This window comes from Hibiscus syriacus, unplaced genomic scaffold (genome assembly GCF_006381635.1).
Source record: "Hibiscus syriacus cultivar Baekdansim isolate YM2019G1 unplaced genomic scaffold, ASM638163v2 tig00110986_pilon, whole genome shotgun sequence".
Taxonomy (NCBI): Eukaryota; Viridiplantae; Streptophyta; class Magnoliopsida; order Malvales; family Malvaceae; genus Hibiscus; species Hibiscus syriacus.
Window position 1 is genome coordinate 168,282 of NW_024062940.1, and position 23,601 is coordinate 191,882.

General features: G+C 33.8%; 1 protein-coding gene and 1 pseudogene across 3 annotated transcripts; one reads left to right on the forward strand and one right to left on the reverse strand.

The window, feature by feature from the left end:
* The first annotated feature begins 8,816 nt into the window (after positions 1–8,816).
* LOC120148767 lies at positions 8,817–11,751 on the forward strand (annotated as a pseudogene).
* A 2,458-nt stretch (positions 11,752–14,209) lies between these two features.
* Positions 14,210–19,007, reverse strand: LOC120148766 (casein kinase 1-like protein 3). 3 transcript variants are annotated; one of them, XM_039161790.1, is made up of 14 exons: positions 18,782–19,007; positions 18,648–18,688; positions 18,426–18,495; positions 18,172–18,320; positions 17,906–18,072; positions 17,722–17,783; positions 17,575–17,638; positions 17,409–17,493; positions 17,198–17,324; positions 16,786–16,868; positions 16,551–16,608; positions 15,466–15,593; positions 15,089–15,270; positions 14,210–14,540 (listed from the first exon to the last, which is right to left on the reverse strand). In XM_039161790.1, the coding sequence occupies exons 1-13, from the start codon at positions 18,855–18,857 to the stop codon at positions 15,097–15,099; spliced, it is 1,284 nt and encodes a 427-aa protein (XP_039017721.1). In that variant the 5' UTR covers positions 18,858–19,007; the 3' UTR covers positions 14,210–14,540; positions 15,089–15,096. The 3 variants fall into 3 exon arrangements, with proteins under 3 accessions (XP_039017721.1, XP_039017723.1, XP_039017722.1); XM_039161792.1 differs by lacking the exon at positions 14,210–14,540 and adding an exon at positions 14,570–14,780; XM_039161791.1 differs by lacking the exon at positions 14,210–14,540 and having other exon boundaries at positions 14,833–15,270.
* Positions 19,008–23,601: the final 4,594 nt, after the last annotated feature.

Genomic DNA, 23,601 nt, shown 5'->3' on the forward strand with positions numbered 1-23,601 from the left:
GTATAAGGAAACACCACAAACTTGGTCCTCGGATTTTTAATCTTGTTTATGAAAATTTTAAATTTGTTAGTACTGATATTCATTTTTAAAATACTAATTAAAAATTTTATATCTATTTATGAAATTAAAAGAATTGACTCATCAAATAAATTATCAATCCCGATATGTAATCTTTTAAATATTTTTTAATTAATTTGACAATAAACACTTAATCATTTTACTGCAGTCGCTGGTATTCGAACTTATGACATCTATAAAGAATAATGATTTCTTTAACCACTTAGATTAGTTGATTCGGTATGAGATGAAGGAGTTGAGTGGGCACTTGGGGGACACTTTTGTATTTATTTATGAGCTTCATAAACAATAAACAAAGTAGGCAGATAAGAGAGTACAAAAACTTTTGTGGCTTTGAACAGTTTTCAAGGTTTCTTTTATTCAATATTTTATGGGATATTTGTTTAAGATTATGAGTTTAAGAGACCGTGGGGGACAAATTGTTGACTTTTGTTGGGACATTGGGTTTCTCAATGGCACAAAGCTGCATGCAGATATGTAATGGATTGGATCAAATTTTTTATTAAATTAATTTAATTTGAAAATTATATTTTTATATCTTAAATTTGATTTGATTTTAGTTTAAGATGATTTTATTAATTCGAATTTTGAGATAAAAACTCATATTCACACTTAACACCACTCAAATATAAAAAAAACTATTTTTGTTTGGTAAAACAAGTTCCAAGTGAAAAAATATACAATAATGAGATGATAGTAATTATATCTCTCTCTATATATTATTAATATATGATGCTCGAACTCAAGACTTTTAAGAATAATAATCATTCTTTTAACTACTTAGATCATTTGATTTGTGCATACAGGCAAAAGTAACGAGATAATGCTCTCAATTTTTTTTTCACGAAATAATACTCTCGCCAGATTAATTGTTGAGATAGGGTCGCCAGGTGCTCCGGACGACGTAGATGTGTTGATGTCAAAGTCGCCATGCTCGCCGTTCTGCATGCGGGGAGGTCGCCATGCACTCCCACTGTGGTGGTCTTTTGGAAACCAACTCCCAGCAGAAAGAATTCGATTGGGACAAGCATGGCCAATGGGTGTTCTTCTGTTACCAATGAGCCACATGCTTTAACCTGATCAAAGAACAGAAAATTACATGTCGCTGGGAGTGCATGGCGACCTACCCAACGTCGCCCGGAGCACCTGGCGACCTGCAATAAGACTGTAGAGATCACCCTATTTCAGCAATTAATCTGGCGAGAATAATATTTCGTGAAAAAAAAATTTGAGAGCATTATCTCGTTGATTTTGCCGTGCATACATATAAAGTAATGCTTAGAATGAAAAAAATGTATCATAAGCAGGGCTGTAAATGAACCGAGTCGAGCTCGAGTATTGTGGAGCTCCACTCGGCTCAAAAACTCTAAAATATAGTTTGAAATCTTGCGAGTCTAAAATTTTCAAATTCGACTTGAAATCGAAACCATGAATCGAAGCTCGTAAAAGTTCGAAATGAAAACAATTCTTAAACTTAACTAGATTGAAACTGAAACTCGAACCTAAACCTTAAATACATTAAAATCTTATACTACATTTTTTATTAAAAAATCAACACATAAAATGTTAATATTATTAATAATTTATTTTAAGAGATAAAATCTTAATATATTATATTTTCAAGTTGCTCGTGAATTTTTCGAATCGAGTATCAAGTAACTCGTTTTAGTTCGTTAAGAAATCGATTTGAGCTCAAATTCGAGTCGAGTATTTACCGAACTTTGACTGATTCGATCTCGTGCAGCTCACGATTTATCTCGTCTCATTTACGGCCCTAATCATAAGTCGGAAAAGGAAAATACTGTAGATGAATTTATAAAAGGTTCTCATCTTTCTTCCTTGTTAAATGTGGAGCGACAAGGTTCTCTCACGTGTCGTCGTTGTTGTATGTCCGACTTGTATTCGTGTCCGTATAGTTATGTGACTGTGTCCTTAATTCAATTTGAATTGATTATGTTGTTTGAACCTATAATTTACATTAGCTTATCATACAAAGAACGGTGGCACACATTCTTTGCGTTAGGCACCAAAAGCAATGCTCAAAAAAGGGAAGAGAAAGGAACATTGTAGGCAACTTTGTTGGCCAATAAACGGTAGAGAAGCCTAAACCAGGGCCCCTCGGAAAGGGGTAGTTTTGTCTTATCGCAGTCTAATTTAAGATTAAAAACAATAAAAAATCATAAAAAGTTTTTCAATAAAAAATATTAAAAAATATTAATATTTTAAATTACGTCTAACCGAAAATATTATGATTTTTTTTATAATTTTTCGATGGTGTCTTTCCTCCCCTAAAATTAAATTGTCTTTCCTTGTACTCTTCTTTTAGAAAAGGGATTTAGACTCGTGAACAAGGTTTCTAGATATTTTACACTTTTTCATATGATTTAATTCAGATTATAGTTATTTTATTATAATAAAATTTTAATTTGATATAATATAATCATTTATTTTTAAAATATGATTTAGTAGGGAGCGATTAATCATTATTAATTGCTACCTTTATATTGGTGGTGTAAAATTTTATTACTCTTAGGGATGGCAATGGGCCGGGTTCGGGTCAGGTATTGGTATTCCCGTCCTCGTCCCCGTTTAAAAAACTCATACCCGTCCCCGCTTAAAAAATTGCGAGGATTTAAACGGATATCCCCATCGGGTAATTGAGAAAAACCGTGGGAAAATTGGTATCTCCGTTTAGCATAAACGGTTATTTAAACGAGTATCGGGTCGGGTATCGGGCCGAGTATATATATATTTAAATTAAAATATATATATATATTATATATATTTTTTTAATTTAAATTAAATTTATTAATATTATAAATATATATATAAAATAATTATTTTTAATATTTATCGGGTCAGGTATCGGGTCGGGTATCAGGCCGGGTAATCGGGTAATCGGGGCGGGGATTACCAAACCCGTCCCCGTTTAACATAAACGGTTTTTTCCTATCCCCGTTCCCGTTTAGCATAAATGATTTTTCTCCGTCTCCGTTTAATTCAATTTTCAGTTTTTCCCGTCGGATTGGAGTTTTTTTACCATCCCTAATTACTCTTATTCAGTCATAGAGTAGTGTGAAAAAAGTAAAAATTAATTGTCAGCTAAAAAAATTGAATAATAAAAATTGAATTTATTTAATTAAAACAATAAGAGAAATTAAAATTATAATGTATTCAAGAAAACTAGAAACGATGATGAAAAATTAATACATAAAATAAAAATATTAAACCTAATGAATTGAAAAAAACGAAACATCCCATTAACAATGACATCCAATATTAAAATAACTTAGTAACTTTTATAAAATTTATTGTCTCTATTGAAAGAAACGTTTTACGAAGTGATAAAAGAGTGGTAACCGAACAAAACAATTTGGCAGACCACTTCGCTACATAATTTTGATTATATCGACAAACAAACTTTTACCAAAGAAAGGATCTGACAATATGTGATCACCAAAAAAATCAATTAGAAAATAAATATATTGAGGATATTTGTGCAAACACTAACACGTTCGTAGAGATATGCGAAAAACTTACTGCGTCATAAGAACATAGAAAAAATATGACACAAGAGTATAGAAAAACGTGTCGTAAGGACAAAAATTATTATTTAAAATTGAAAAACTCAAGAAAAAAAGTACGTAGTATGAAAAATAACAATAAAAAATAATAATCATTGACAGTCAACGTATAATATTAATATTGATCCAACTAAACAAAAATCAAAGGAAAATAAAAAAAAAGGACATAAAAATACGGGTAAATTACATTGATCGTCATTAAACTTTGCTCTTTCTCTTATTTTACTCATCGTACTTTCAATTTTTCTATTTTGCTCACTGAACTTTATAGATTGAAACATTTTGCTCACTTTGTCGTTATTTCTTTAACGTTGTACTGACGTGTCATCTTTTGTTATTATTTAATATAAAATAATTAAAAATGAAGGGTTAATTACACCATTCCTCATTGAACTTTACTATATCTCCTATTTTACTCACCCTACTAAAAAATAAAAACAGAGAGTGGTCGTATGCCACCGCTAGCCACCGTCGACCGCCATAGATAGTGGTCGTTCTGTCCCAAATTTCATAGGTCGCTTCGCATCGACACCTTGAGTCCGAATCATACCTCAATTTTGTCGAAACTTGCTCTGAAATCCACAAATTAGAGGTCGAACGTGAGGAAGCCGAAATGTTTTACTCGAGATTCATGGATTTTGGGACATTTTCTTATGAAACAACCATCAGATTTAGACTTGAGGGTTGAGGCAAACCAACCCATGAATTTTGAGATCGAACGACCACCATCAACGATGGTAAACAGTGCTCGGAATGAAAAATGACGTGGTAGCAGGCGGCGGCAACCGAACACCTTATTTGCAAAGTAGAAAGAAAATGGTGGGAAAGAAAGAAGAATATTCAAAATGATGTCGTTTTGGTGTATATTTGATTTTTTTCAAAATGACGTCGTTTTGATGCTTGTGTCATGTCGTAACATCGTTAAAAAGTTAACGGCAGAGTGAGCAAAATGATTCAATCTATAAAGTTCAATGAGCAAATTAAAAATAATTAAAAGTACAATAAGTAAAATAAGAGAGTAAAGTTGAGTGAAGAACAATATAATTTACGGTAAAAAATATTAAGAAGAAAAATTGAAGTTACACCATTTGTTTTCTTAATTTAAAGTTTTGAACGAAAATAAATAAAGATAATTTTATAATCATCGCAAATTAACCTCACTCTCCATCTTTCACTGCAGTGACAAAAACATATAGAAAGGAGTGGAAGAGAGAAATTCTACGATTACGGTCACAGACGGGGCCAAATTGGCCCATTAGGACAACCGTCTAAATAATTTAGCTCATTAGGGCACCCAAACATTTAATTTGGGATCTACGGCGTGACGAGTTCCATGAGATATAATTTTTTAATGGGCCATGTCAAGTGGGCCCCATATCCGGATTAAAAAATATTCTTGAGGGGCTCGTCACGCGGGTAATTTTTTTTAATAAAAAATAATATTTTATTCTGGAATTTGAGTAATACTAGTAGTATCGATACTACCTTGTGAGTATCGATACTTTCGTACCGGTCTAAAAGGGGTACCGATACCAAAGGTAGTATTGATACTTCCATTACCTTTGGTATCAGTACCCCTTTTGGACCGGTACAATTTTTGCATTCTGGAATTTGAGCAATGTTGGTAGTATCGATACTACCTTGTGAGTATCGATACTTCTGATACCTTTGGTATTGGTACCATATGAACAGTATCGGTACTACGTGTACAAAAATGTATTTTGTGCTCAATTCCAAGTAAAATGAACTTTGAATTACTTTTGAAAACTTTGAAAACTCTTGAACAAATTCAATTCAAGTCCAAAAGCATTATGTCTTAATTATTATATCAAAATATAGTTCAACATTTTGTAACGCTTATTTTAGCGTCCAACATGATATTTTGGAAAATATGGAGAATGTTTTCTGTTACGACCTTCACCTCTGCAGTGACCACAAAGTTTTGGTTGACCTGGCTCTCTTTGAGGATCATCCATATCGGTATGAATTCGACTAGATTCAGGTCGACCCTGTAACTTTATACGCAATCGAGGATTTGACAACCATTCCTCAGAAATTGTGCATATAAGCCAATATGCTTCATTTGGGAGGTACTTGAAGTCACACCTGTAAACGTTGTGCATAGTGTGCAGGCTATAACAATAATCAGCATATAAGTATGGGTCAATATTGATGTGCATACATGCAGCAACAGCGTGAGTGCATGAGAACCTAAAAGCTTGAAATCGACCACAATCACACCATCTTCTATTCAGATTACCAGTGTATGTTGTAGAATTACCTCTCTCATGTGGTCGAACTAGAGCTTGGATAACGAAATCAGAATCATGTCTGGCAAAATTGTTGACAAACATTGATGTAGCATGTGTTTGATTCTTTTGCATTGTCTTCTCTAAATCTGGAGCCCAATTTCTCCCATCCCTAATCATGGCATCAATTTGTGCACTTTTGTCTGCCCATACTTTACCCAACCTAAAGTAAGTATCCCTAATAATCTCCCTAATAATATTTGCTATCAGGAGATGTCGAGTCCCTTTTAGCACTGAGTTGATACATTCAGTAAGGTTGGTAGTCATATGGTCGTAACGTCGACCCTCAACATCATATGTTTGTAACCATCTCTCCCTTGGTATTTCAGCTACGAACTCATACACATCATCTCTGTATCTTCTCAAATTTTCAAGTCATGCACGGAAGTTTAGTTGGAGTAAAACATTAAAAAACAATAACTTAAATGTTACTAAAATAAGATTAATGAAGCATAAATATAATTAATGACAAATGCTAAGGTACTTACCTATGTTGATAATCTCCTTTTTGATTTTTTTCTGCTTAAACCTCGTCGTTGCATTCAACGCGATATGACGTATATAATATGAAGGATATGTGTGAGGTGACATCCATCTATTTTTGGGTCTAGCAATTGTGCTTAACAACCCTGGCGATCGATCTGAGATCATGTAAACCCCTTATTAAGTGACAACATGGGAACACAAGTTGGAGATAAAAAAATTCCAAGTTTCATCTGATTCATTTTTAACAATGGTGAAAGCAATGGGGAAAATATTTCTGTCTCTATCTTGTACAAAGGCTATCATCAAGACGTGTTTGTAGAGCCCATACAGAAAAGTGCCATCGACTTGAATCATTTGTTTGCAAAATCTAAACCCTTCGATAGCTGGCTTAAACGCCCAGAACAAGCCACAAAAAATTATCTTCCCGGGGATAACGTCTCCCTCAAGCGTGACTGCAGGATGAGTATAATACCTAACAATGGTTCCAGGGATGAAAAATTTCATTGCTTGCAGCAGACTTGGTAACTCATTATATGACTGATCCTAATCACCATACAACAAGGTCATTGCTTTTCGTTTAGCCATCCATGCCTTGTAATAAGTCGGAAAATAATCAAATGTATTTCAAATGGATGCCACTAACACAGAAACGAGCACTCTTGGATTTTTTCCACCAACAGCTTCAGATGTTGTGACTTCCCACAACATCTTCTGTTGTAGGTATGATATTTGTTTCCTCCATTTACAGCCAAACATCATGGTGTATACACCTTACAAAATAAGTTTTTTGATCCGACTCCTCGACATAGAATTGAAGATGAACTTTGATACAATACTCCTTGATTGATAGTTGTCTATTTTTTGTTTCAAACTGAGACCTAATAGCCAACTCAGATGACCGCTCGTTTGAAAAACCCAGTGGGCAGCACATAACTATGGCATATCAAATATTTCAGGATTCCACATAGCACGTAGTTAATGCCTTGCCCAAACATTTGGAGCATTCTGCAATCCTTTACATCGTGAAACAGCTGCCTCCCATACATCCACCTTAACATCCAAACCTTGTCCCTCTGAAGCAGCCTCAATAATATCGGACTCATCAACTAATATTGTGTCGTCATCGTCTACCAACGGAATAATGTCTTCATCATCCTTGCTAAATTCAGCAAGGCTTTCACCGAACCGTCCAACAAGGTTCTCATCACCATAACTTTCATGTGGTTGATAGGGTCATGCTTCTGATGAGGTCGGAATATCAGATGCATTCGCCATTTCGACGTACATCTCCACCATATTATTATCTGATGATTAATGAAGTCCAACCATAACAACAACATCGTCATCATCAAGCTGAACTTTTCCATAAGTCATTGGATTTGAGGATATTAGGTGCCGATAACTTAAACATGAAATATAAGCTTCAACTTTTCTTTGAATTTTTTGCTTCATTTGCGATATGATACATCTATAGGGAACATCATATTGATCGGCCTGTCTGACTTAAACACAACACCAACATCAGCTTTTAGAATTTTGTCATTATAATTGACAACTGTGAAGAATTTTGTTGCTCATTGTTTGAAATGTTTTTGAGATGACTATCCAGCTCAGTTGGTAGAGCACAAGGTTCTTAACCTTGAGGTCGTGGGATCGAGTCCCACGGAGGGTATTTCATAATTTGGAGGTCTTCTACGGAAGTTGCTCTCAACCTAGTGTTGGGGGCAGCATACTATCTTACCTCACCTTACCCCATTATATATGGGAACAAAGGATAACCATTTTTTTTTGTTTGAAATGTTTTTGGTTAGATGAAATGAGATTTTTTTTTTGCAGGAAATTGAAGATGAAAGTAATGTCTAAAGTAAGAGATTGAAAATGATGTGCATAACTTAAAGGGAAGACATATTTTTTCCCGTTGGAACTCGTCACGCATTGAAAATTTTAACAAAAATTCTAACGTTGAACAACGGTCAATCTAACAGTCAAAAATTTGAAAATTATACCCGTTGGAACTCGTCACTCCGACGTGACAAGTTCCGTGGGAATAAAATATTTTTTTTAAATTTTCTTTTAAAAATTACAAAATAAAAAAATATTTTTTTATAGGTGTGACGAGTCCCTTAAGAAATTTTTTAATCTGGGTGTGGAGCCCATTTGACAGAACCCATTTAAAATTATATTCTATGAAACTCGTCACGACATTATTAAATTTGTCGTAGATCCCAAATTAAATATTTGGATACCCTAATGGGCTAAATTATTTAGCCGGTTGCCCTAATGGGCCAATTTGGCCCACAGACGGGTTCTAGGAACATCACAGACTCATCGTTTAGAAGAGACAGTGAGCTGATTTAGTTTTTACTTTTTAGTATAATAGAGACACCAATTCAGGAGGATGGTGAGGATAATTTCCATGGCGTCCTCAATACGACCTTCGCTCTCGTCGTTTAGGTTCGCCGGTGGTGTTGCGACTTCGCGCTTTGGCGCGTCAATCTCATCGATTCGCCTTCCTCCACTCTTTCGTCTCAGCAGCTGTAAGGCACTATTTATTTTTTTTTCAATCAATTCATTGCCGTTATATGCCTTAGAATTCACTTATTTATTCTGTAGTTTTTTATTTTTTAAGGTTAATTTACGTATTGATTGAAGAATTAAATTGAAATTGAGATTTCTAGTTCAACTTCTGGAGTTCATTTTAGTTTCTCTTAAGATTTCAAAAGTAGATTTTCAAGGAATTTCGAGTATAGTACTAAATTGCGGTTGTTGTATTTGTTTTGGATTTTATTATGATTTGTTTTCAAAAATCGTAATGTTTTTACATTGCTGATTACGGTTCGTGATGACCTTTCAAACAGTTATCTGCTTACAATGATTGAATTGTTGAGTACCATGATTGAGTTTTTACAATGACCTTTCAATGTAATCTTTATGTTGCGTTGCGGTCCTAATTTAGTACTATGATTGAGTTATCTGCTTACAATGTAATTATTGAATCTGTTTGAAAAAAATATTGATTTGTAAAAATAAGTACCGGTGATATGTGGAGATTATGATGAATTTTATAGAATGGGAGAACTGAATCTGGATGGATTTGATATTATATATGTTCTCATTCGAACTTTTATCCAGCTGTTCCTCAGTCGCAATTCTTTGGCTTGAAAGCTTCAAAGATTTTGAAAACTGCGGGAAGGGTGCCTCCGGTGGGAAATGCAGTACAGGCAAGCACAGCTGCTGCCCAAGAAACTGCCCTGGAGTGGGTTAAAAAGGACAAACGAAGAATGCTCCATGTTGTTTATCGAGTTGGTGATTTGGACAGGACTATCAAGTATGTCTGTTCACCATATTATTATCTTTACATTTCCTTTGTTAATAATCTTATGGTTGGAATCGTTGAACCAAACTCGAATGTGTTGTGGTTGCAGATTCTATACCGAGTGCTTGGGAATGAAGCTGTTAAGGAAACGAGACATACCGGAAGAGAGATACACCAATGCCTTTCTTGGATACGGGCCAGAAGATTCTCACTTTGTTATTGAACTCACTTACAGTAACCTATTATACCACCCTTTTGCTTTTTCTAAACTTTGATAAATAGTAAATTTTGCAAACGATTAGCGTAGACAAGTATATATGAGTTCAGTTTGGATATTCACTTTCCTCATCTTGATACCAGATTATGGAGTTGATAAATATGATATTGGAACTGCATTTGGTCATTTCGGTATTGCTGTTGAGGATGTAAGTTCGAGCTTTGCTTCCTAAAATTGTTTTAACCCCCCCAAACCCCATTTCTAGCAAGATGTAGACTGTAGTATCTTAGAATTGCTATTCTGGTATTGAAAGCAGAATGGTTATATTCTCGATTGATTAGGTTGCCAAGACTGTGGAACTTATAAAGGCCAAGGGTGGAAAAGTAACCAGAGAACCCGGTCCAGTGAAAGGTGGTTCCACTGTAATTGCATTTGTTGAGGATCCTGATGGTTACAAATTTGAACTGATCGAAAGGTGGCCTACTCCTGAACCTTTGTGCCAAGTAATGCTCCGTGTCGGTGATCTTGATCGTTCCATAAACTTTTATGAGAAGGTGAGAATTGTTGCAGAAACATGCCATTTTCTTTTCAGAGTTACTACATTTTAAGTCCTGTAATATGTCTTAGTCTCTATCTTCTTTCGTTGCAGGCCTTTGGCATGGAACTTCTACGGACACGAGATAATCCGGAGTACAAGGTAATACTATCCTCTATGTTTATTATGGCGAGAATTGGAAAAAGGAAACGAAAACAAGTGGGAAGACTCTGGGGAGGGGGAATAATATAAAGGGCTGCAATTAAGGATTCGAGTATATCTGACATTGGTTTATGAATTTCCATTTAGTATACGATAGCCATGATGGGGTACGGACCCGAAGATAAAAATGCGGTGCTTGAATTGACTTACAATTATGGGGTCACTGAATATGAGAAAGGAAATGGCTATGCTCAGGTAGAAATGCTTCTGATTTCTTAGCCTTTATTTCTAATATACGGGAATAAATTAAAGCCATATTACTCTCATCACTACAGATTGCAATCGGCACAGATGATGTGTACAAACTGCAGAGGGAGTTAAACTTTTCGGTGGAAAAATTACCCGGGAACCCGGTCCATTACCCGGCATTAACACCAAGATCACAACATGCTTAGATCCTGATGGTTGGAAGACGGTATGCCTTTTGAAACATTTATACATTGATGCTGTTATCTGAGACCCGAAAAATTGTCGTCCGAAACGTTTGAGATGCATCTCACTTGTTAAAGAAATAAAATAGGGAGGCAAAATTGAGATCCGTTTAATCACATATAGCCGCTATCATCTTGCATTTATATTTTCGATATTAGTGAAATTTCTTCTCCTATACTTATGGTTTTTCCCGTTTAAGATTTTCATATAAAATCTCGGTGTCTTTTATTTTGATATCGTTTTTTACTGCATTATCTTGACGTATAGTATAACAATATATATCTATATAATTGACTAAGTTTGCTCTTGAATTTTGCAGGTTTTTGTCGATATCATCGACTTTCTCAAGGAATTGGAGTGAGTTTTGATCGCATTCTCATATGATCCTTTTAACACTGAAATTCAGAAGCTCGAAGGACTTGCGGAAGAAATTTCCATTATAAGTATCAGTTTCAGTGTCAAATTCAACTCTTATAGTTAACTATAGTCTATATATACACTTCATATAATTCAAGTCTATAGCATCTGTAAGATAAGTATTATAAATTTTTTATTTCGTCGGGTTTTTTTTTATTTTTTATTCTCTCTGTTATCACGCAAAATGGTTACAAAAGTACAGCAGTGTGTAGTTCCCTCTCCCAGGAGCCCAAAAACTCAATCTGCCTCGTATCTGAATTCTCATGCGTGACACTCTTTCTTACACTTCGACATTTCTGTGCTCTAATTCTCACGACAATCATGGTGTGAGTCACCCTAGGTCGAGCCGAGTAGAAGCACAAGGCTTGAAATAGGGTCTCCAATAATCATTGTCGAAGCACCCTAGGTGATAAAGGCTGCAGCATCAGTTCCGTGTCAAGAAAACCCAAAGATGTACGGGCTGTTCGTCTGGCTATTGGCACCTATCTTTTAGATGGTAAGTGCTTCAAAGCTTTGGAATTTGATGAATCTGACATGATGACGCTGTACATAATCTTGGTATATAGATTTCTAAAATGGTACGTCTGATGGAATAAGTATATAAACGTAATAGTCATGGTCTTTCTTCTTCTTTGGTTCCGGTTTGGAATGTTTGAATACGGCTATGTATTTATAAGATAAATGGTATGATTATTATGAATGTGTACCAATCATAATGTGAAAATCTGAAATTAAACCATTGATTTATTCCCTGTAACTAATGATGTTTTATGACAACGGAATGAAAAAAGAAATCTCAATACACTATTTTTTTATGTTGTGCTCGTAATTGTGCTTTACATGTTTTTAGTTTTTATGTATAAAATGGGAGAAAAATAAAATATTATTATTTAATATTAAAAAAATTTAATTTTACGAACCAATTTTATGACAGTTGGGTGCACCCAAAGTATTTAAAAAAATAGCGTTGGTGTCAAAATGATCATCGCTTTTAAAATTTCGTCAATACGATCATTTAACTATTTAAGTCACATGTGTTAGTCAACACAATTGGTATAATTACACATTTGATCCTCAATATTTTTACATTTGATCAATTTGATCTTAATTTTAATTTAATAAATTAATCCTTTAATAAGGAGATAACACTTGTCATCATACGATTATAACACATGTCACAGTTGGCACGTGTAATCAATCAAGTGTTTACATGTGTCGCAATCATATGCCGACACATATCACCACTTAATTGAAGAGTTGATTATTAAATTAAAATTAGGATTTAATTGATTAAATGTTAAATATTAAAGATCAAATGTACAATTATACTAATTGTGTTAGTGTTAACTAACACGTTAGCACTCCCATCAAATATTAATGGCATATAACTTAAATGATGTCAATTAAATAATTTTTTTACTACATAAACCAATTAAATAATTAAATGATTCTATTGACGAAATTTTGAAAATAGTGATCATTTTGGATACCACCACCCCATAGTTAAGTGATATGTAGTCTACCCAAATTAGGTTCTTTAAACAAAATATATTTATGAATGCAGCAAAATGTATTGAGAGTGAATCTTTACATTTACCCGATTTAAATTAATCAATCATTCGATCAGATAATAATAATTATATAAAAGTAAATTACTACTGTCGGTAGAAAGAAAAAAAAGACTCGTAGCAGAAAATTCACAAGCAAAGTTCGGATGAAAAAATGTTTCTCAATTTTGAAGTTTTTGTTTTTAAATATTATTATTGAATAATCTTACTAAGTATAAATTGTAGACTTAAATCTTTATATTTTTAAAATTTCTATCCCAATCTAAACAACAGTAAGACAATATGAGTATTATAGAAACATAAAATAATCAACTTGGCGAATAAAATCTAAAGACCAATTCACCATTACTCGGGACCTTCAGACGAAGACCGCTCGGGAACTAAATCTACAACTATCGCATTATATAGAGACATAATAAAATTGAACCAGAAACAAGCCTCAGCTTAACCGGGAAATTTAAGAGATCGATCTAAGGTTCAGTTCTAATAGAGAGAATTTAGACTAATTCCACACGACAAACTGATCTCAGAACAACTCTAAACCAGGGGAATAACTTACAATTAACAACTTTCATAAATGGACAACTTAAGAACGGGATCAAACACGGTTTACACACATTACTCCAAACATTTCTGACCTTTTATATTTTTCGCAAAGTTCGCTCTGCAGTGCCCGGTTTTACCGACATTTTAGGACCAACTACGGGTTAAATTGCACCAGTTTTCTTAGATAAAATATTACTCACAAGTGGTGGTCAGTAGCTGTGCATACCTGATGGCGCTTGAAGCAATGCTACTGCCATCTGGTTTCGGATGCACGGGATCTCGAGACCTGACTGATACTTGTGTCAATAAACCGAAAAAAGAAATCTTTAATTCAACAATTGGTGAATTGGAAATGTTTAACCCTCCACCTGATTCAAAACTTCAAACACCACATGAAATAGCTCAGAGTCCAACCTTAACCACGAATTGCTCCTCGGATCTCTGGAATCCGGGTGGCCACAGAAAAAGCAAATTGTAGTTTTACTTTCGTTCTTCATTGACTATATCTGAACAGCTTCTATTGGGGTTTACATAATACGACAAGCTTGGTAGTTACATATTGTTGGCATACTGCCCCGTCAACATTACAGTCTATCTGAGGCGAGCTGCTCTCAAACTTGACTAACCAATTCCACAAAGCCTGTAGATAGTAGCAGAATCGAAGACTTAGGGCAAGATATTACCATCGCTAGTGCCTTCAGTGTTCACCTGTCAGTATTTAGCAGCCTTTACTAGATCTGCCACGGTTAACATGTAGATAAATTTTTGTCTCAAGGTCTTTAAATCCATCCCTTAAATTGAGATTTCCCTAATCTTCCCTTACGACAGCACTGTAGGGCAGAAATGTATACCGCACATTAGAATGTAGGTCCCTCCCTACCTTAGATGCTACTTAAAATCAAATTTAACATTCAACTACAATAAACTAGCAAAACTTCCATCCTCCATATCATATAAATTTTCTCCATTTCTCCTTTTGACAGTAGGTCCCTCCCCACCATTGATACAAAGGTTGCTGAGGTCATTTATGACATCTATGTACAGGATAGGAATCAGACGAGCTCCAGGATCTGTTTTTCATAACAACAAATGTTTATAATATGGAAACTTAACATTCTAAGCGAACAAAATATAAATCTCCATTTAGCAGCAAATTTGCAGGTCCCAGAAAATGCGCACTAGATGTATCAGAAGAAAGAATAAAATGAAATCACTGCACACCGCAGATTCCTTAGATGTATCACAAGAATCTCCCTGACCAGAATCATAGCTAAAATATTTTTAGCATGTTTGATCATGATGCAAGAATACCGACATTAACCGCATTTGGATAGATGTCCAACTTAATTACAAACTGATCTATGAGCTGATAAATTACCATTTTCATCATTTGGCAGAAGAAATGCGCCGCAATGATGAAATCAAACTACTTGAAGGTCCGATTTTGTTTCCCTGTCCACGGCCAGAATTAGCAGTTTCAGGGAGAAATGTTGATTTATGACCATTTCTTTTTGAGGTGCCAGCAGGTGCGAAAGATGAGGGTGTGTGAGAGTCAAAAATCTGCCCAAATAAACATGAAAACTTGAATAATGCAAGATGCTACAATGCAACGCAATACAATACAAAATTCAAAAGCATGAAAAATATTTCTTAAATAACACAAATCAATGACAGCCAAATCAATAAATATATACACAAAAAGTGAAGAAAAGGTAGCATAGATTTTCCATATTAATTTTGAAAGAACACACTTACATTTTTATCAATAGTAGTATCAGAAATCAAGTTGTTTCCTGTTGCTGGTTTAAATTGCATGCGAACACCATGACCCGAAAAATTGCTTGATCTATTGATGTCAGTTGAGTAAGTAGCATTGAAGCCTCCTGGCAGTTAAAGAAGAATCCAGTCTTAATTTTATTTCCCAGCAAAACTAACATTATGAATAGCAAAAATTTTAAAATCATTCTACAGATAACGATTTCTTAAAAAATTATTCATATTATCCAGAAATTTCATAAATGATCAGATATGTGCTTCAACAGCATACGACTAATTATCCTAGTTACCAGTTATTAAAAGTGACAGGGCATCTTGTGTATACCTTAAGCCTCTGCCCAACAAAAAAGCAAAATAAAGGTGAGACCATCAGAGATAGGGTATCAGAAATCTACAAAACCATCAGTGATTGTAACCTATTTCAGGAACCAAAAACAGAATTAGTAACTTGATGGAAGTGTGCCATTTCGTTCTTTAAATCATGTTTTTAACCAATGTAATCTTATGAATGTATAGAATTCAGTCTCCAGAAAGAAAGAATAAAAAAAGTACTTCACACATTAGACTAGACCCATTGACTTGTGAATTTAGAAAATCTCTCCTTTAAGATAAGTACATGCTTAAAGGGCAAGCATTTCTGAGAAAGAAAGGGATTTTGAAATTGTATGGATTTTGTTAATGAGGTTTCTATAATAACCACTAACCACACTGCAAGAAAGGAGAGTAAATAAAGGTGGCTTTCTTAGTTAATTGTAATGTCCAAAAGTCAACTAATGTAAAGAAATTTTAGATTAACTTTTCAATATTTTCCAGTAAAGAAAACAAATGCATGCTGTTCACAGACCAAACAGACAGGAAAAAAAGAAAGTGATCACAAATTTAAAGTTCTTCCAATCATGATGATTTAACCTAGTTACTAAAGATACCATACTCCTCTAATTAGGACCTAGGAGGTCTCAGCTTTTGACTTATTACAGGTCTTCTAGGATTCTTTTGTCCAATAGATAAAGTCCTCAAAACATCATTAAGTCATTTGAGCACAAAGCACATCAGCAGGAGCTAACCTTGATGATTGTCCACACCAGCTGGTAATGGCCGACTACTGCTACCTCCAGGAGTTGGCTGTAATTTGGGGAAATATTGTCTTGTTAGAAAGAACGTTCCTTAATAAAGGAGACATATACCAGATTAGGATGCCGGTTCTACAATTTAAAGCAGTAGATACTATATAAATACATTCTAAACACAAAGACAAACAATTTTTGTTAGAATGTTAAGGAAAAGGAGTAAGATACTAACAGACAATTGAGGCTGAGATCTACTTTTCTGGGCCTGCTGGTACTTGATGATTGTCCAGTCAAATATGTAGTCAAACTCATAACCTACCACAAAAAAAGAACCGAAAATTATTTTGCAGCAAAACATACACATAATTTTTCATCTATACTCAGGTCATCATCATTTACTAGTTCAACATTCTGATAGTTAGTCCAACAAGCCAAATGGCTTAGGCCCTTTTTCTTCGAAACAATGAGTCCTTCGATGAAAATATAAGACATAAAAACATAGCATATGCCAACAGTAGAAAAGTTTTGACCACCAAGCAATACAAGCAATTGACAATTTCAAGCAAGTGGGTGTGAGTGCAAATGCTATGAAAGTCAAGGACTGCTTTCTACAGAAATAATAGGTATGATGCATACAGCACTACCTTCACGAGCAAATAAATCATGGAACAGACGCTTCAAGAATCCATAATCAGGTAGTTGATCAAATGTCAAGGAATGACAATAATGGAAGTATGAGGCAAACTCCACAGGATGAGACTTACATAGAACCTTGATAACAGAAACAGAAACCATGTCAATCAAATCATAATTGAACCACAATACATAACTAAAAAAGCATAAATGCAGACACACCTCAATAGGAGTGGACACCTTCTTCTCACATATTTTATCATATTTCCGCTTCTTTGTGGCAGCTTTCAAACCTTGCCATGGAAGGCTATATCATGGAAAATTTTGATCAGTTTAATATACAGCAACATATACCAAGGCATAAAGTAACTGAAAGTAGATTCTCTACCTTCCTCTAAGAAAATATAGAAGCACATAACCAAGTGACTCCAAATCATCCCGCCGGCTTTGCTCTAGAACATAAATATCATAAATAAATATACAAGTAAATGAATAAGTGCTTAATCCATCTTGATGCATGATCAGAAAATATCACCTATTCCATAATGTGTGTTGCAACTTGCATAACGTGCAGTTCCAGTTAAATTCTTGTTTTCTCTGTGAGAAAAAATTGTCATAACAGCAATTCAGTACTGATCTATTACATAACAATACTGAATATATCTAGAAATTCAAAGAAACACAAAGGTGGGAAATAACAAACTACACTAGAAAACTACCTATAGGGAATGTGGCGATTAGTTACGGAGTCTCGATATCTTTTCGCAAGCCCAAAATCAATTATGTAAACCTGATTTGCTTTGCGACCAAGTCCCATGAGGAAGTTATCAGGCTTTATATCTCTATGAAGAAATCCCTTCGAGTGAACATACTCAATTCTTGTAATCTGAAAGTATTCAACAGTCAAAACACAAAAGTAAGTAGCGATTTATACAACCAATTCAAAAATACAATCAAAATGAACATGTCACAAATTTTAGTTCACCATTTGATCAGCCAACATTAAGACAGTTTTCAGTGAAAACTTCCTGCCACAGTACACAAAAAGATCTTCCAGGCTCGGTCCCAGCAAATCAAGAACAAGTACATTTTCTTCCCCATCAACACCTGACCATTTTGTGCTTGGAATTCCACCTATGAATAGATCAAAATCATCAAGAACAACTCACCAATTTGCAATTCTTAAACGCTTCAAAAATTAAATAAACTAGTTATTCTAAATTGTAGTAAGGCACTTACTTCCTCCTTGTAGGATATTGTACAATTTGGCTTCATAAAGCAGCTGCGGATGCTTTGTTCTACTGTTCTCCTGTAACAGCCAAAATTAAATTAATTAATACAATTTAAAATTTTAAAAACCGAACAATATCCAATTCTATCTCACATTTCTACACCAAGAAGAATAAACAGCAGCTAGATCATGATTCATGAATCTAAAAACACGAATTAATGAACACTTACGATCTTAATAGCGACGATCTCAAACGTATCAATATGTGTAGCTGCCGAAACAAAATCAAAATCATAAAAAATCACTTCAACAATACATAGCATAAAATATGAAAAAAAAGTATAAATATTAGGATGAGACGAACCGAGATAAATTTCACCGAAGGATCCACTACCGATCTTACGGCCGAGCTTGAATTTACCACCGATGATTCTGTCCATGCTTCAATTGGATCGACGACTCCGATCAATCAGATTCAGATCATTAAAGACAGAGCAAGAGCTTAGAAGGATTTTGATAGACTTTTTTGTTTTTGTTTTCCCTTGTAAAAATCTGAAACCACAAAACAAACGATAGGAAGGAACTGCGTCGATTTTGAGAACGATGAAGAACGGATACACATAAATTTTTTTAAAAAAAGTCTGGAGGGTAGTTCGGGGATTTAGGGTATGTGAGAAATAAGCACTTTGACCTGTTAACAAAGTGATGTATTCTCGTAATAAAAAAGTAAAGCACCTATATTATCACTAATTATATTGAAAAGTTATTTTAAATAATGAAATAATTATTAAATCTATAAAATAATGATAATTTTTAGTGAATTTAAAATTTATTTTATAATAATTTAAAATTAAATAATATTTTATATTATTTAATAAAACCCAGTGATTATTTATAACAGTTTGATAATTAAATTTTATAAAATTATTGGACAGAAGTCTCGAATAAAAAGTATTAAAATAAAAGGGCGGGGTGGTTAGGTAGGTAATTTAGGGTTTTGGGGTGCTTTTTGCTTTATTGGCAACGAATAGGGATGGGATTTGGTCGGTTTTTTAAGGTGGTGCTTGGTTCGTTGGAATGTTTACGAGGGAATTATAATCTGAAAAGAAATTAAAATCTGTCAAGAATTGGAATTCAATTTCATATTCTGTTTGGTTGGAAGGAAATTGAATTGGAATTCAATTTCATATTTTGTTTGGTTCGCAGACATGTAAGATGAATTTGATTTCAGTAATATAAAATGACTGGATTGCCCTTTTGTTTTTTTGCTTAATTTTAGTTTGTTTTATAAATTACATGTAGCAATATATTATAAAAATTTTAAAAAAAATAAATTTTAATTTTATTGATTGATTATTCATTTCAATAAATTATAAAAGTCATACTAATAAATATTATAAGTTAAAATCATGTCAATTAGAGATTGTCATGGGTCGGGTTTTTGGTCCACCCGACCCGACCCGAGAACTAGGGAACCTCCATCCGAGACCCGATCCGATCAAAATAAAGTTTAACCCGACCCGACCCGACCCGAATATATGAATTAGAAACCCGACCCGAAATAATAAAAAATTATTTTTATTTAATAAAAACAGTGATTTAATTGGAAAAAAAATATATAGAGAGAGGGCTATTTTTATTCCTAAATATATAAGGTAAAATTATATATTTTTTGGGTCGGGTCGGGTATTTTTCACCATAAACCCGAACCCGACCCGACCCAAATATCACACTTAAAAAAAATCGATGCGACCCGACCAAAATAAAGTTTCACCCGACCCGACTCGAATATATGAATTAGAAATCCGACCCGACCCGAAATAATAACAAAATTATTTTTATTCAATAAAAACAATGACTTAATTGAAGAAAAATATATATATAGGGGTATTATTGTTATTATTCCTAAATATATAAGGTAAAATTATATATATTTTCGGGTCGGGTATTTTTCACCCTAAACCTGAACTCGACCCGACCCGAATATCATACTTAAAAAAACCGACCCGATCCGACCAAAATAAAGTTTCACTCGACACAACCCGAATATATGAATTAGAAACCCGACTCGATCTGAAATAAAAAAATATTCTTATTTAATATATTGAATAAATTACCAAAAGATTGATGAGGGTAGTATGATCAAATTTCAATTCCCTCTAACAAGGGAATTGAATTCCATTCATTCTTGGATGAAATTCATTTTCCCTCATTGAATGCAAAGTTGAAGCCATGAGATATTCCAATTCTCTTGAAAAACTTGAACCAAACATGGAAAAGTGGTGGAATTGGATTCCAATTCCTCCTAATTCCAAGGGATTCATGCCAATCAAGCGTCACTTAAGGGTATTGAAATAAATTAGCTAATTTGTTCGCCAAATATTATGAGGAGTATCTAGGGAATAAAAATAGGGTAAAGTACACAAATGGTTATCCAACAATAGGTTACTATTTTATTAATTCCCTTAACTATTAAAAGTTATAAAATGATCAATCGATTATTTATTATGTTCAAAACTCGACATTTTCTGTTAAAAATTGATTTTATTTTGAGTTGAATGTTAACATATTACTTCTAATATGATAAAATCTGATCTCAGAATCTCAAATGTCTATCACATATCAGTCATCATGTAAACATTCAACTTAAAAATTATCAAATTTTAATAGAAAATGATGAGTTTGAAACATAATGAATAGTCGGGTGATCATTTTATAACTTTTAATAGTCAAGGGACTTAACAGAGCAATATTTTATAGTCAGATGATTATTCTATAACTTTTAATAGTTGAGAGACTTAATAAAAAATAACTTATAGTCGGAGGACCATTTGTGTACTTTACCCTTAAAAATAATGTCGACGGGCAAATCTAGAACACCATTAAGGGTGCGTTTAGTTCACAGAATGTAAGATTACCAGTGAGAATGTAAGATTACCTGGGAATATGATTACTGAGAATGTTGTATTTTGTGTTTGGTTGGTTTAGCATGAATGTAAGATTACCGTGTTTGGTTAAAGGAATAAAAGATTATTGAAATGTATATTTGACCAAATTGTCCTTATTATATATTTGTTTTTTAACAAGTTACAAAATATTTATATATTTTCTTTAAAAAGTTTAAATTCATAAAATTTATATATATATTTTTTACAAAGTTGAAAATATAAAAAGGTTTAATAAAAGAGTAAAATTTTATTTTAACCCTGAACTTCATATAAAATTTTAATTATAGATTTTTATTATTCAATGACTGAAGAAGAATATTTTTTGGGAAAATTAAGGGCATTTTAGTCAAAAACGCCGATAATCTAACAATACCTAAGGAATAGGAGATAATGACATTCCCGGTAACATATTCTAAAAAATCTACTATTGGTAATAAAACATTACCGGGAATGAGATTCCCGGCCAACCAAACATGAAAATGTAAATTCTATTCTTATATGAATCTCACATTCCTTGATCTAAACACACATCCATTCAAATGTGTGACGCCACACATCCGTACACCGCCAAAACTCCTATTATAAATAAAGATCCTTTGAATCTTGACGAATTCAAGGTAACTAGTCATGCTAAAATAATTAATTAAAGAAAAATCAAATTTAAAGTGTCACATTGTATTATCATTTTCAATAGTGGTAAAGCACAATTAAAATAGTTGACACCAGCATGACCTAAAGAAGGTAGATAAGATTGATCATCTTTTAAAAATTTAAAATTATCTTACATATTTTAAAATTTTTATATATTTTTATATCATAAAATTTAAAATTATATTTATCCCTTAAAATTTTATAAATTCTAATTTACTCCTTTAACATATATAATCGTGTGTACCGTCTTTGTCTTTAAAAATAGAGAAAATCGCCTCAGTGACCAAAAAAAAGTTATAATATACGATTTTAACCAATTTTTTTTGGATTTGCCAAAATGACCAACAAAATCGCAACGCGATCCCCAGAATCGCAAATCAGTTTCCAAAATCGCAACGCGATTCTTGAAAATCGCAATGCGATAGTACAAATTCGCATTGCGATTTTCCAAAATCGCAACGCGAATATGAAAATCGCAACGCGAACACATAAATCGCAACGCGTATCCGTAAATCGCAACGTGTATCCGTAAATCGCAACGCGTATGGGTAAATCGCAATGCGTATCCGTATATCGCAACGCGTATCCGTAAATCGCAACGATAATCCGTAAATCGCAACGAGAATCCGTAAATCGCAACGCGATATTTAAAGCGCCATTATAATCGCTACGCGTATTTTATTTTCAAATTACAAAAACGAATATTAAGACAAAAATCCCGTAATCGCAACTCATAACCTAAAACCTAAAATCACAACTCAGTCCCATCTCCATCTCTCACTCTCTACGGCGAAGAAATCCGTCCCCATCTCCGAAGATTTCCGTCCCCATCTCCGGCGAAATCCCTCACAACCATTCACGGTCAGAAATCCCTCACAATATTCAGAAATGGAAAATCAACCTCCGAGGGTTAGTTTTTTTAATTATTTTTATTTTGAAATGTTTGCATTATTGTAGGTTTTCATATTGAAACTGATGATAAGTTTACTGTTCATTTCAATAATAGATTAACCATTTCACTTAGATTTCATTTCGCGTTACGATTCTGTCGTTGCGATTTTCATTTCGCGTTGCTATTCTCTCGTTGCGATTTTCAAGTTAGTATTTGTCTTTGTCTTTGTTCTGTCTTTTGGTTGAAGTAATGCAATCCATTCAAGTTTCAATTTGCAGAAGAATCGCAACGAGATAAATGAAAATCGCAACGAAGAATGACTGTCGCAACGAGAGAAATGAAAATCGCAACGAGATAATCGCAACGCGAAATGAAAATCGCAACGAGAGAATCGCAACGCGAAACCAAAATCGCATTGCGATTTTCATTTCGCGTTGCGATTCTCTCGTTGCGATTTTCATTTCGCGTTGCGATTCTCTCGTTGCGATTTTCATTTCGCGTTGCGATTCTCTCGTTGCGATTTTCATTTCAACCAAAAGACAAAACAGTGTTGCAAATTTTAGTTTCAAGAATAAACTACTACTTTTTATGTTTATTGTTTTTTGTATATCTTCACAGTGTAGTTTTTGGTATATCTAACTTGGTATGTTTATTGTTTTTGTAGAAATTTTTTTCGGCTCAATTGACCTTGAG

Coding starts and splice junctions, on each gene's coding strand:
- LOC120148766 (XM_039161790.1), bottom strand. CDS start 18,857: ATGGACAGAATCATCGGTGGTAAATTCAAGCTCGGCCGTAAGATCGGT. Junction 18,496..18,647: donor AGATCGTCGCTATTAAGATC/GTAAGTGTTCAT, acceptor TGGCTGTTACAG/GAGAACAGTAGAACAAAGCA. Junction 17,639..17,721: donor CAACACACATTATGGAATAG/GTGATATTTTCT, acceptor TTTATGTTCTAG/AGCAAAGCCGGCGGGATGAT.